At 45.7% G+C, this 15,346-nt stretch overlaps 1 protein-coding gene across 10 annotated transcripts in view; it reads left to right on the top strand.

Annotated features, from left to right (window-relative positions):
* The window catches only part of CFAP70 (cilia and flagella associated protein 70), a 246,210-nt gene that overhangs the window by 172,337 nt on the left and 58,527 nt on the right, over nt 1-15,346 (top strand). For all 10 annotated transcript variants that reach the window (XM_070760789.1, XM_070760788.1, XM_070760785.1 and 7 more), the window contains one exon: nt 2,467-2,585. In XM_070760789.1, coding sequence (XP_070616890.1) covers nt 2,467-2,585 — 119 coding nt within the window. The remainder of the gene's footprint in view (nt 1-2,466; nt 2,586-15,346) is intronic.

Genomic DNA, 15,346 nt, shown 5'->3' with positions numbered 1-15,346 from the left:
TAGGTGGTCTTTAGGTGATATCCCGGAGAGAGCTCCTTATCTTTGTGAGGGCCTATCTGTTCGTGCTTTTCCAAAAAGGCAAGTAGATTTCCTTGGGTTTCTTCTGCTTCATAGAATGGAATGGAACAGGATAGAATAGAACAGAACAGAACGGAACAGAACATATGGTGCATATGTTCTCAATGTACATAAGGGGTACATTCATCATGAATCATGAGGTACAACACTTAATGATTATCATAGGGGTCAAATAAGCAATCAGGACACAATCAATACTAATAAAATTCTTAAGGATACAAGCAACAAGTTACAGTCATACAGTGATAAGTGGGAGGAGATGAGTGATAGGAATGATGAGAAAAAACTAATAGTAGTGCAGACTTAGTAAATAATTTGACAGTATTGAGGGAATTATTTGTTTAGCAGAGTGATGGTGTTCAGGAAAAAAACTGTCCTTGTGTCTAGTTGTCTTGGTATAGAGAAGTGAAACATTTTCAAGGGGGAAAAAAAGACAAGAAAGTCCAAATGCCTTTTGGAAAAACGTATTTGGGACAACCGTGGCCTGGATAGAGGAGAATCTCGTAGACACCCCTGCTTTCATCTTTTGTTCAGGTTCCACCCCTGTCCATATCCCTCACCTCGGTGTCATGTTGCCATGCAAGGAATTGTGTTGCATGTTGAAATTCAAGGTGGGGCCATTTAACCAAAGCTGCTTCAATGCCTTACAGCCCCAGCTGATGCGGACACCAGTGACACCAGTCCAGTTTCGCCCGGTTTGACAAACTGGTAGTGGCAGGAGGTTCTGCCTTCCCGCCTGGGAGGCTCCATCCACTCGCCCGGGACGCTTCCGGCCATGTGCAGAAGCTGATGCGCAGAAGCATCGCATGCATGCATGAGCCAGTAGCGACAGGATTTAGAACCCACTACTGTTGGGCACAAATTGGCCATAGCAGCATTGTGGTGTTGCAACTGGAAGTCCTGCTTCTTTTGCTCTTTCCTTGCCACATCACACACACCACACACAGGCACATACGCTCACACACACAAGGCCCAGAACTGGCAACTCAATGCCGCAAAAGTGGCAAGTGCATTGCTAACACTGCTGCACAACCTGAGGTCCAGCTGGAAGCTCAACACAAGCGTCCAAAATAAGGTTCCAGAACTGAAATTCTATTAACCAAGCACTAGGGAACAAAGAAAAAGTGCTGATTCTCTGTTTCTCTGCTCTCCTCATCACTCCCTGAACATCCAAAACAGAATACTTCCAAATCATACAGTGCGACAAGATGCTTTCAACCAGAAAGAATTCTCCCAGAATTCTGGAAGTTTATTGATTGATTGATTGATTGATTGATTGATTGGACTTTTATGCCACCCCTCTCTGAGGACTCGGGGCAGCTCACAACATATCATAAAACAATGCATAACATCCTAAATCCAATTAATTAAATATAAAATCTAAAAAATCAAAAAAAAAAACCCAAAACCATAAAAAATAGTCATTCCCATTTGATCAGCTTTCATTCACACTTTCATCAGCCGGGGTCAAGGATCTAATGGGCCCAAGCCTGGTGGCATAAATAAGTCTTAAGACTCTTACGAAAGGCAAGGAGAGTGAGGGAAGTACGGATCTCGAAGGAGCTGATTCCAGAGGGCCGGGGCCCCCACAGAGAAGGCTCTTCCCCTGGGTCCCACCAAACAACATTGTTCAGTTGACAGGACCTGGAGAAGGCCAACTCTGTGGGACCTAACCGGTCTCTGGGACTCATGCGGCAGAAGGCGGTCCCGGAGGTAATCTGCTCTGATGCCATGTAGGGCTGTATAGGTCATAACCAACACCTTGAATTGCGCCCGGAAACGAATCGGCAGCCAATGCAGTCCGCGGAAGGCCCATAACCGCTCGCACAGCTGCATTATGGACAATTTGAAGTTTCCGAACACTCTTCAAACGTAGCCCCATATAGAGAGCATTGCAGCAATCGAACCTGATGATTAGGGCATGAGTGACTGTGAGTAGAGACTGTGGATGGTCCAGATAGGGCTACAGCTGGAGTACCAGGCGAATCGGGGCGAACGCCCCCCTCACCACAGTCAAAAGATGATGGTCCAATGTCAGCTGTGGATTGAGGACGATGCCCAAGTTGTGGACTCTCTCTGAGGGGGTCAAAAGTCCCCCACTCCCAGAGTAATGGACAGACAGATGGAAGAGTCCTTGGGAGGCAGAAATTACAACCACTCCGTCTTGTCGGAGTTGATGTCCACAAGTCTTAAAGTTGCCAAGTTTGGGGAACTCTGCTCTAGAGAAAGTGGTAAGGACAGAGGAAGGAAGATGTGCTCTTCTCATTTAACACAGAAAATACAGGTGCTTTTGTGTCGACTTGATCGGTGTCTCACCGTTGAGCAACCAATCTGACTTGCTGTTTTGGTGTTTCCCTCAAATTCCTTCCTCTCTTGGTTTCATTTCAGAAATGCCCAGACCTGCACCAGTTACACTGGAACCAGAGCTGAGCCTGGCCATTGTCCCTCAGCAAACATCTATTTTCATGGAAACAATAAAATTCCTCTTGGATGTTAATGCCCTTCAGGTGAGTCAATTCCCTTCAGAGGTCAAAAGAGGCTGGAGGAAGCCAGGAAAACATTTGGAGGCATCGGTTTAGGTATTACCAGGAGCATCTCCATCCATTGGGTAACCGCCAGCCCATCATATGCCCCAGAAGCAAGGAGAGCAGCAATAAGGTCACACAAATTTGTTTTGTGATATCTTTGGGGTGGTGGGGTGTGATTGAGAGAAACTGACATAGTAAGCAGGAATGTTTTTATTACTCCTTTATTTAATTCATTGATTTATTATTAAAATTATTGAGTAGTTTATTATATTATTATTCGAGACAGTCCTGGACGTATGGCCACAGTTGGTCCCAACATGTCTGTTGCTGAGGAAAACATTTGTTAAGTGAGTTATGGCCCCAATTTTACAACTTTTCTTCAACCTTAAATTGAAGACTTCCTGTAGTTCTATGAAAATCAGATTTATTTTTTTCCACTTACTTATGTGTACTTCAATGTACTAAAGGGGTGTGGAGATGATAGGTAGGTAGGTAGGTAGGGAGAGAGAGAGAGAGAGAGAGAGAGAGATGATTGATATCTATATATACAGATAGCTAGATGGATATATACAGATAGCTAGATGGATAGATGATGGATGGATGGATGGATATAGAGATAGATAGATACATGACAGATAGATAGATAGATAGATAGATAGATAGATAGATAGATAGATAGATGATTGATATCTATATACAGTGATACCTCATCTTACAAACGCCTCATCATACAAAGTTTTCGAGATACAAACCCGGGGTTTAAGATTTTTTTGCCTCTTCTTACAAACTATTTTCACCTTACAAACCCACCGCCGCCACTGGGATGCCCCGCCTCCGGATTTCTGTTGCCAGCGAAGCACCCATTTTTGCACTGCTGGGATTCCCCTGATGCTCCCTTCCATGGGAAACCCCACCTTCGGACTTCTGTGTTTTTGCGATGGTGCAGGGAAATCCCAGCAGGGGAATCCCAGCAGCACAAAAACGGGCACTTCGCTGGCAACGGAAGTCCGGAGATGGGGTTTCCCAGCAAGGAGAGCCTCAGCGAAATCGCAGCATCGCAAAAACACAGAGGTCCGGAGGTGGGGTTTCGAGGACTTTGGTGTTTTTGCGATGCTGCAATTTCACTGATGCTCCCTTTACTGGGAAACCCCACCTCCGGACTTCCGTTGCCAGCAAAGCGCTCGTTTTTGCGATGCTGGGATTCCCCTGCAGCATCCCAAAACCACAGAAGTCTGGAGGTGGGGTTTCCGATGAAAGGGAGCCTCAGGGGAATCCCAGCAGCGCAAAAACGGGCACTTCAGCTGGCAAAAAGGGGTGAATTTTGGGCTTGCACGCATTAATCGCTTTTCCATTGATTCCTATGGGAAACATTGTTTCGTCTTACAAACTTTTCACCTTAAGAACCTCGTCCTGGAACCAATTCAGTTTTTAAGACAAGGTATCACTGCATATAGATAGCTAGATGGATATATACAGATAGTTAGATGGATATATACACATATAGAGATAGATATAGATATAGAGATACAGATGATAGGCAGGCAGGCAGGCAGGCAGGCACATAGAAACATAGAAGATTGACAGCAGAAAAAGACTTCATGGTCCATCTAGTCTGCCCCTATACTATTTCCTGTATTTTATCTTAGGATGGATATATGTTTATCCCAGGCATGTTTAAATTCAGTTCCTGTGGATTTACCAACCATGTCTGCTGGAAGTTTGTTCCAAGCATCTACTACTCATTCAGTAAAATAATATTTTCTCACGTTGCTTTTTATCTTTCCCCAACTAACTTCAGATTGTGCCCCTTTGTTCTTGTGTTCACTTTTCTATTAAAAACACTTCTCTCCTGAACCTTATTTAACTCTTTAACATATTTAAATGTTTCAATCATGCCCCCCCTTTCCCTTCTGATTGAGCTCATTAACTCTTTCCTGATAAGTTTTATGCTTAAGACCTTCCACCATTTTTGTACCCCGTCATTGGACCCATTCAATCTTATCCATATCTTTTTGTAGGTGACTGAACCCAGTATTCCAAATGTGATCTCACCAGCGCTCTATACAGTGGGATCACAATCTCCCTCTTCCTGTTTGTTATACCTCTAGCTATGCAGCCAAGCATTCTACTTGCTTTGCTTACTGCCTGACTGCACTGTTCACCCATTTTGAGGCTGTCAGAAATCACTACCCCTAAATCCTTCTCTTCTGAAGTTTTTGCTAACACAAAACAGCCAATACAACACTCAAATTGAGGATTCCTTTTGCCCAAGTGCATTATTTTACATTTGGAAACATTAAACTGCAGTTTCCATTGCTTTGTCCACCTATCTAGTAAAGCTACATTATTTGCCATATTACAGATGCCTCCAGGAATATCAACCCTTTCTCTATGTCACTCACAAACATACTAAAAAGAATAGGACCCAGAACAGACCCTTGTGGCACACCTCTTGTAACCAATCTCTGCTCAGAATACTTGCCATTAACAACAACCCTCTGATATCTACGCTTCAGCCAACTGCAAATCCACTGAACTATCCAGGGACTAAGTCCAATCTTCACTAATTTATCTATCAGCTCTTTATGTGGAACTGTATCAAAGTCTTTGCTGAAGTCCAGATAGGCAATATCAACGACACCATCTTCATTCAACAGCTTTGTGACATAGTCAAAGAAATCAATGAGATCAGTCTGACATGATTTGCCCTCAGTAAAGCCATGCTGGTTTGGGTCCAATGTTATTGGTTATTAGGTGCTGAGTTATCCTCTTTTTGAGTAGAGTCTCCATCATTTTAACTATAACTGATGTCAAGCTAACTGGCCTGTAGTTACCAGCTTCTTCTCTACTGGTAACCTCTACTTCTGTTCAGTTTTCTCAGAAGGCAGCTTACAATATAATACTATGGGTGGATATAGCATTGCTTCCAGCTGTAGGGATTCAACTCCAGTGATCTCAGAGGCCGATGTCTTAGAAGAACCTGAACGAACTCAGATCTGTGATTGCTACTGTTATGCCTGGCTATTGGCAATTAGCCCCCTTTGAGTTCAGAATAAGTTTCAAACACACAGCCAGTAAGAATAAATCAAGTTTATACACAGTCTTGCAAAAACAATTCCAAGAGGAGTCAAATTACTCTCACCCAAAAGTCCTTTCATGCTGGAGCATGCCAAAACAAAGGAGTAAATGATGCAGCTATAAAACCACACTGCACAAAAATGTTCCCTCTAATTTTTTTTTGGTGTGGGCGGAAAAGTATAGTGTCTGAGCAACAGTCCCTTTGGAACTGGGTGGCATAGAAGTATAAATAAACAAACAAACAAACAAACAAATAAATAAATAAATAAATAAATAAGGAAAAAAATTCCCTTCTTTTTTATTAAAAGAAATTAATAATAAAACAAAACCAAAATCTATTACTATTATGACTATCTTCTCCTCTTTTTCCATCCCTGTCTCCTCCCCCCTTGTGTGTGTGTGTGTGTTCAAGAGTTCACACACACACACACACACACACAAATGGCTGGGGGGGTTTCTTTGTTATTATTTGGGTGGTTTTTTTACCATATGCTTTAAATCAAGAGTCATTTCTCTCTCTTTCTCATTCTCTCTCCCCCTCTTGCTCTCTCTCTCTCTTTCTCACTTTCTCTGTCCCTCTCTTTCTATCTATGCTATTGGTGCGCCCCAGAGTTCTATTCCGATAGCGGCCAGCAGATTGCGCAATTTGTGCGTGACTGCTCCAGTGCCATCTTTGCCGGTCCATTGGGTGGTGCCACTGGCTCTTTCTTTGCTTCCTGCACAGGCACAGAAGCAAAATCTCATGAGGGGATGCTCACATGTGTGAGATTTCAGTGATTTTTTTGCTTCTGCACATGTGCAGAAATGAAAAAAATCCACCAAAATCGTGCACACGCAGGCATCCCCTTGCAAGATTTTGGCATGTTTTTGTTTCCTGTGCATGCGCAGAAAAAAAAGTGTGATGGGATGGGCGTGCGAGCGCCCGAATCATTAGGATGCGCGCGCAGCGCACCAGTATGCCGACAAGTGGATATGATTTTTCAACATGTCAGGCCAGCAGCAATCTTTCTAAATTACATCGCTGTTTGTCATTACTTCTCGAATATCGCCCGTTTCCTTTCCCTCGGCTTAATCATAGTTCTTTCCCCTTTTAGGTCTAAAAGCCTTTTCCTAGCAATGAAACTTGGTAGAACCGAGATCTTGCTATGTAGCCAGAAAAAGCTGCCACCACACTGATATATTGCTCCAAATCGCTCCACTTTCTGCTCTGCTCTGTCTGCTAACCCAGCAAATCACTGTGTGGAGTTTAGACCAAGCGAAGGCATCATGGAGACAGGCAGCAGATTCCTCAAGCTGTTTTATAACACTAATGAAAACAGAATACTGACGTCTAGTTTTGGTCGTCGGCACATTATAAAAATGATTTTAAGACCTTTGGAAAAAGTGCAGAAAAGAGCAACTAAGACGATTAAAGGCCCAGAGACTAAAACGTACAAAGAATGTTGCAAGACTTGGTGATGGCTAGTGTAGAGAAAGGAAAGACTAGTCCCATGATGGGTAACCTATGGCATACACGTCACAGTGGCATGCAGAGCCATATCAGAGGACATGCAAGGTGTTATGTCAGCTGCAGCATGCCTGTGCGCGCTGGCCAACTGATTTTTGGCATTGGGGAAAGCCGTTTTGCTTTCCGGACACTTCAGAGAAGCTTCCCTGAAGGTCCAGAATGCAAAAAAGAAAAAATCACCCCAACGGGCAAACCAGGAGTTCAGAAGACGCACTTCTGGTTTGCCTGTTGTGCTGTTTTTTGCACTCTGAAGGTTTCAGGGAAGCTTCTTGAAGCCCTGGTGTACAAAAAACAGCCTAATGGACAAACCGGGAGTTCAGAAGACGCACTTATGGTTTGCCTGTTATGCTGTTTTTTGCACTCCGAAGGTTTCAGGGAAGCTTCTTGAAGCCCTGGTGTGCAAAAAACAGCCCAATGGACAAACCACATAGGGATGGGAGGATTGTGCGCATGTGCAGGGGCAGCATAGGTATGGATGTGTGTGCATGTGGGGGGGCGACAGGAATGGGTGGGGGCTTGTGCACACATGCTACCACATCCACACAGCCCCTTTCGGCACCTAAACCAAAAAATGTTTGTCCTCACTGGACTAAATTGAACATGATCGTAGCATTCCAATATTTGAGGGGCTGCCACAAAGAAGAGGGAGGGGTCAACTTCCACCACCCCCAGCCTCCCACAAAGAATGTGTAGCGTCCTTCCATTCCACACTCATCCAGTCAGAGCTAAAGAAGTTTCTTGGATGTCTTCAAAGAAAAACAAGAAAGTCCTTTTGCCTCCTGAAAAAAAAACGCCTTTGGGACAACCCTGCCCAAAGTCTGATGGAGAGTCTCCATGGACATTTCTTTTCCAAAGCCCCAGAAGGGAGGCAGGGCGGGAAGCAGTCAAAGAGGGAAGCAACCTGGAATTCAGGAGAAACTTTCTAACAGTGAGGACAATAGTGAAAAGACTTGCCTTCAGAAGTTGTGGGTGCTTCAACACTGGAACCACACGCACCACACTTTAATTAAAGAAAGCTTTATTGATTTTTAAATATTTTCTTTAAAAGAATAACACAATTATACTTTTAGTTATTCTGCATTGTTACATTTTTAAAAATCACATATCTACATATCATCACAGTACTCTAATTCAAACCTTACTTCTTTAACCTAATAATTGACATGATTATACATTTCTATTTGTATATACGTATAATTATATCTTTCTATTTACATATTTACATCTTTCATTTTTTTCTCATTTTACGAGTTATCCATGTTGTTTTCCTTAATTCAATCCATTTGTGTCACTGTTCCCACGTCTCATAATATTCGGATTCTTTTTGGCCCCTAAGTTCCAATGTAAGTTTGTCCATTTCTGAACTTTCATAAATTTTGTTTATTATTATCTTTTGGGGGGGGGGGTATCTCTCAGCATTTTCCCAAAATTGAACGAAAGTAATCCTAACTGCAGTTGTTGTAGGCAATATCACTGGAGGCTTTGAAGAGACTGGGCAGCCACTTGTCCAGAATGATCTAGTGCAGGAATAGGCAAAGTAGCTCTTCTGGGACTTGTGGACTTCAACTCTCAGAATTCCTGAGCCAATCATGCCAGCTCAGGAATTCTGGGAGTTGAACTACGCATGTCATAGAAGAGCCCGCTTTGCCTACCCCTGGCATAGGGCTGTGATGGCAAATCTTTTTTTTTTTTTTTGCTCGGGTGCCACAGGAGCACGCGCAGCCACAACCGTAATGTCATGCCCTCCCCCCTTGCATGCACAACACACACACACACATGTGCATGTGTGCAGGCCTCACTGAAGCCTCTGGACCTCCGGTAGGCTCATTGAGCCATTTTTTGCCCTCCCCAAGCTTCAGGAAAGCCTCCGGAGCCTGTGGATGATGAAAAATGGGCCCCACAGGCCTACCGGAATTTTGTTTCCAAACTTCTGGTTGGCACGTGAGGCCATTTTTCACCTTCCCCAGGCTCCAGGCAGCTTTCCTGAAAATGGCCCAATAGGCCAACTAGAAGTTCATTTCCGAACTTCTGGTTGGTCTGTTTGGCCACTTTGTGCCATGCCCATGCTTGTGCGCGTCCATAGGGGACAGCGGTGATGTGCGTGCATGCACGAGGGCATGGGTGGGGCCACACACACACGCACGTCCACACCCTTGTGGCATGCAAAACCCAAAGCTACGCCATCTCTGCCTTAGAGAATTGCTAGCACTCCGAGGTCAGCCACATGAAGGGAGACAATTTAGGTAGCCTAAGCGGCACCATGATGTTAAAGCTGAGTTGGCCAGTCCTTTCGCCTCCCTTAAACTCCTCCGTGCCCTTTCTCCTGGGAAAGACAAGATAACAGCACAAAGGCTACTGAATTGATGGCTGGCCTGGCGTGCTTCACTTCAGGCTATGCTAAACAGTGACAAAGATTACGCATGCGTCACAGACTTTTCTAGACGCACCCACCGTGAGCTCTGACATGGTAAATTGAACAAAGGGGAAAATCTCCCTCAAAACATCATAATTTTTTCTTGAAGATAAGCAGAGGCGTAGAGCATTTACAGAAGTTCAAAGAGAATCTAAGATTTGCGGTTTTAAGGGAAACCTTTAAGCTATCACGGTGAGTACAATAAATCTTAATAAAATGGCTGAAGGGGCTGACCCTAGCCTCGGGAAAATTGAAACGAAACTGGATCAATTGCTTCAGATTGTTACTGGTTTTGAACAAAGATTTCTGTTAGTGGAAACTGTGCTGGAAAATCTTTCCTTAGATATTAAAACAGTTAAAAAAGGAGCAGATGAGTCAGCTGAAAAAAATCGGAATTTAGAGCAACAAGTTAAAAGTCAGGATGAGATTTGTAAGCAATTGAATTATAGACTTGCCAATTTGGAAGACTGTCAAAGGAGAAGAAATTTACATCTGCGTGGTTTTAGACCAGATTTTGCTCCAGGGTTGAAATTAGCTGAAGCAATTCTTGGTTGGATGAAAGCGCAGGGCGCCCAAGTTGTTTTTGATGACATAGTGCGTGTTCATTGGGGCGTTCCACATAGAAACTGGGAGAGGCAAAGAGACCTTGTTATGGCCTTGGCCAGTGAGAAGAAAGCTGACATTATCTATAAGTACAGTGATACCTCGTCTTACAAACGCCTCGTCATACAAACTTTTCGAGATACAAACCCGGGGTTTAAGATTTTTTTGCCTCTTCTTACAAACTATTTTCACCTTACAAACCCACCGCCGCTGCTGTGATGCCCCACCTCCGGACTTCCTTGCCAGCAAAGCACCCGTTTTTGCGCTGCAAAACTTTTCACCTTAAGAACCTCGTCCCGGAACCAATTAAGTTTGTAGGACAAAGTATCACTGTATTTCAAAAGTTGTGTCAGCCTTAATCAAGATGGAAACAAGATAAGAGTTCTTAGAGAGCTCTCCTGGGAAACTTTGAGAGCGAGAGCTGCTTTACACCCAATTTCAAGCAGTCTATATCAAAGTGGAAAAAACTTTACCTGGGGTTTTCCAGCTGCCATTTTGGTGTTCCAGGAAAATAAGATGTTTAGAGCACAATCATTAGATGAGGCAAAGGCACTATTGAACCAACTGGGTATTGAGTTTGGAGAAAGCGGAGAACAAGGAGCAGAAGGAAGGGAGAGCGGAGCAGTTGGAGAGCCACAAGGAGCAGAAGGAGAAGAAGATTATTTCAGCGGTCGCAGTAACCCAGACGAGGAGGAAAGGCAAAGGGAAGAGCAGCTGAAGGAGTTGACGGGGCAGGTGGAGGCCATTAGAAGGGAGCAGAGAAGAACAAGAGCCCAGTATGAGAAGAAAGTGAAGAGTTGAAACTGATTCTGCTGTCCCCCCTTAGAGATGTTTCTGGAAATTAGTGTTAATTTTTATTCTTGTTGGGGGGAAAGGTAAAAGAAATTAAAAAAATAAAAGAAGATATTATTCAAATGGATAAGGGGAGGGTGGGATGGGAATTTTTTCTCTAATTATATTAAAAAGTGGTTGCAAGTGGAGCTCAACAGCATGGAAATGTAATCAGTAGACTGTTGAGGACCTAGATAATCGGCTTCTTCCAAGGACCGCTGGAGTTGAAGTGCCACCACCTTCTCAACAACCTTCCCCATAAAGGGAAGGTTGGAGACTGGACGGTAGTTATTAAGCACGGCTGGGTCCAGGGAAGGCTTCTTGAGGAGGGGGTGCACGTGCCTCCTTATAAAGGGCCAGAAAGGACCCCCTCCCCAAGGAGGCGTTGACAATCTCCTGGACCCAGCTCCGTGTCACCTCTCGACTGGCCGAAACCAACCAAGAGGGACACGGATCCAGTAAACAGGTGGCGGAACTCACAGTTCCAATGGCCTTGTCCACTTCATCAGGTGTCACCAAGTCAAACTCCTCCCAGACAGATGGACAAAGACGTTTAGCCCCAGTCACCTCGACTGACTCGTTGTCAGTCGACTCTGTTTTACAATTGGAGTCGAGGTCCACTCGGATCAGAGCGATTTTATCAGCGAAAAACGTTTTAAAATCCTCAGCAGTACTCTGCAAGGGCTCCCCAACTCCCCCTGATTAAGAAGGGAGCAGGTTACCCTAAACAGAGCGGCCGGGTGGGATTCCACTGATGCAATCAAAGCGGCATGATATGCGCATCTTGCCGCCTTGAGCGCCACTTTGTAAGTCTTAATATAAGCTCTTACAAGTGTTCGATCGAATTCGGACTTACTCTTCCTCCATCGCTTCTCTAGACCAGTGATTTTCAACCTTTTTTGAGCTGCGGCACATTTTTTACATTTACAAAATCCTGGGGCACACCACCAACCAAAATGACACAAATCTAATACATACATACATACATACATACATACATACATACATACATACATAACCCCCTCATATATACAATCCCATGTAACATCCCCTTATAAATACAGTCAATCATCAATCATCCCTCCTCAAATTTATACCACTGTCTCATTTCTGGGTACTTCTCCTGTCTTTCCCCCTTTTCTCTCTCATGTTTCTCATTTCTCTCTCTTCTTCCCTTTTCCCCTCATTCCTTCTCCCTCTCACTTCTCCTCTTTTTCCATCCCTGTCTCTCTCCCCCCTTTATGCGTGTGTGTGTATACGCACTCAAACCATTTCCAAAACCAGTTGAGGGCTGGGTTTTTTTCTCTTTTATTCTTTTCAAAAACAGGTGTGGACTGGGGCGGGGTTTCTTATTATTTGGGTGCTTTTTACAATATGCTTCAAGAATCACCTCTCTCTCTCTCTTTTGTTTCTCTCTCCTCTCATTTTCTGCCTCAATCATTTTATAATTTCTCCTTTTTTCTCCCCTTTTTGTTCTCATTTCTCTCTCTCTCCTTTCCTCTCCCTATCTGTCTCTCTTGCTTTCTCTCTCTCTTGCTATCTCTCTTTTTCTCTCTTGCTTTCCTTCTCTCTCTCTCTTTCTCTCTCTTATTTTCTTTCTCTCTCTCTCTCTCTTTTTCTCTCATTTTCTTTCTCTCTCTCTTGTTCTTTCTCTCTCTCTCATGCTTTCTCTCTCTTGTTCTCTCTCTCTCTGTTGCTCTCTCTCTCTCGTTCTTTCTCTTCCTTTCTTCTCTGTGGAGGCTGGCGAAGGTTTTCCTTAGTTTGAATGTTCTGAGCAAGCTGGCAGGGGGATGGGAAGCAGCCCCTTTACTGACAGCCCGGGACGGGACTGTGAGAGGGGTGGGCGTTCCCACAGCGCTCAGAGCGGCTAGCCGACAGATCGCCAGCGTCGCTGCAGCCACCAGGAGGAAATGGGGGAGCTGCCTTTCTGGCGGCAGTCCAAACTGGCGGGATTAGTCATCTGTTGTCCTCCTGATGCTGCTGACCTGGTACCAGGGACAAAACGCCCACCCACTCCTGAGGGAAAAGACGGACTGATTGGCATGGGAATTAGCATCTCTCCCGCCGCGTTAAGTAGGCAAGGCAAGGCAGAAACTCGCCAGACGCGGAGCCCCAAAAAAGCGCCTCAGGGAGGCAGAAGCGAAGCGCCCCCACCGCCCGCTCGCTTTCCAACGCTGCGCCCATTGCGCCGGGCTCTTTGCCTGAATCCGCCTCCTTTCTGAGGCTTGAGCGAGCCTTCTTCGCCGGCAGCCGGGGGGTCGGCTTCGCCCCCTGCCCAGCGTGTGAGGGGGGAGAGGTTGCTTCTGCAATGGCATGGCCAGAGAGAAGCGGGATAGCAAGGCGGCAGCATTCTTCTGCCTGGCCTGGGCGCTCTGCTTGGTTTTCCCGGGCTTCCCGCAGCATGTAGGTGGCCGAGAAGACCAAGCGGGACTGTGAGAGGGGTGGGCGTTCCCACAGCGCTGGGAGTGGCTAGCGGCCGGATCGCCAGCGCCGCTGCAGCCACCGCTGTGGGAGGAGCCGCGCCCCAAGAAAGCCGGAGAGAAGGAGGATCGGGCGGGCGGGGACAGCCACAAGTGGAAGCCTCAGCCCTGGAGCTCCCACTTGCAGAAGCCGCCCCTCCCCCGGCTATTGCCCGCCGCTATTAGCAAGGAGAAGCCATGCGCGCGAGGGGGCCGACTTTCAAAACAACCTTTGCTGGCCTCCCGCGGGAGGGTGCCAATAGCAGCGGCGGCGGGCAATAGCCGGGGGGATGGCTTCTGCAAGTGGGAGTTCCAGGGCTGAAGCCTCAGCCCTGGAGCTCCCACTTGCAGGAGCCGCCTCGCGGCACACCTGACCATGTCTTGCGGCACACTAGTGTGCCGCGGCACACCAGTTGGGAAACATTGCTCTAGACGTCTCTTCTGGCGTTTCAACTCCCAGAGCTCCTCATTAAACCATGGAGCTCTACGGGATCTAGTGCTGCGGAGAGGTCACAGCGGCACAATTCGGTCAAGGGCCTCCGCTGCTGCCTTGTTCCAGGCCTCAGCCAGAGACTCTGCCGAATTGTGAATGAGTGTATCTGGAATAACCCCAAGTGCCTTCTGAAAGCCCTCTGGGTCCATCAGGCATCTGGGGCGGAACAACTTAGTCAGTTCCGCCTCCCTGCGGGGGAGGATTGCAGCCAGGAAGTCAAGCCGCAGTAGAAAATGGGTCTGACCATGACAAAGGCAACACTTCTAAGCCCCTTAGTCTCAGACCATTAGTCAGTTGCTCAGAGAGGAATACCATGTTGGGCGCGTGCCCCCCTTCATGGGTCAGACCCTGTACTACTTGGGTCAGGTCCAGAGGATTCGCCAAGCGACAGCAGGTTGAGGTCCCCCAAGACAATAAGTCTGGGGAACCCCACCACCAGCCCGGCTACCTCCTCGAGTAGCACAGGCAGGGCTTGTGCCACGCAGCTGGGAGGCAGGTACATGAGAAACAAGCCCACCTGAACCCCTAAGTCTAACTTCACCAAGAGGGACTCGCAACTAATAAAGGTAATAGATACAAGTAAAAATAAAGAGTATAAAACATAAATAGTAGTGCAGTAATTCAGTTGATTAAAATGAATTCAGTCCAATCAGTAGCATATAAAGTATATATATATAGAATATAGGAATATAGGAAATTGGTCAGCAGCAAAGTCATATCAGTTCTCAGTTACTAAGTTCTGGATTAATAGTATGTTCTATGTCCCAAAAAAGGGCAAAGGAGGGAGGTGGGGTGGGGGAATGTCCCAGTCCTGGATAAGGCGTCTCCTCTTGATGTTACCTGATTCTGCCTCCGGCTCCTTGGCTCCCCCCAGGACCTCCGGCTCTCGTCGGTCGCTGGTCTGCACCTTCCGTTGGGGTTGCTGAACTCCAAGTGACATTTCCACATCTCCCTGTGCCAAACAGCACTGCAGGACCTCCAAACGCTCACAACACAGCCTCGGCGCTGCCCCAACATCCTCCCCAACTCCTCTCCTCTCATGGGCATCGCTCCAACATCCTCCTCAGCTCCCATCCCCTAAAAGGAATTTGGGAATTTTGAAATTAGACATTTATAAAGCTTTTGATAAAGTTAACTGTAAGGAATTAAATATGGGGGACAAATTTTGTGGAATTATAAAAGAGATTTATAAAGGGAATGAAGCATATATAAGGGTGAATGGACAAGGAACACAGAGAATTAAAATACAAAATGGCACCAATCAGGGATGTCCTTTATCTCCAATGTTATTTGTAATAGCAATAGAGACATTAGCTAATAAGATAAGACAAGACAATACTTGGGTAGGATAAAAAT

Source organism: Erythrolamprus reginae, chromosome 9 (assembly GCF_031021105.1).
Source record: "Erythrolamprus reginae isolate rEryReg1 chromosome 9, rEryReg1.hap1, whole genome shotgun sequence".
In the NCBI taxonomy this organism is placed as follows: domain Eukaryota; kingdom Metazoa; phylum Chordata; class Lepidosauria; order Squamata; family Dipsadidae; genus Erythrolamprus; species Erythrolamprus reginae.
The sequence above is the reverse complement of the archived record's forward strand: the minus strand, read 5'-3'. Positions and strand labels throughout refer to the sequence as shown.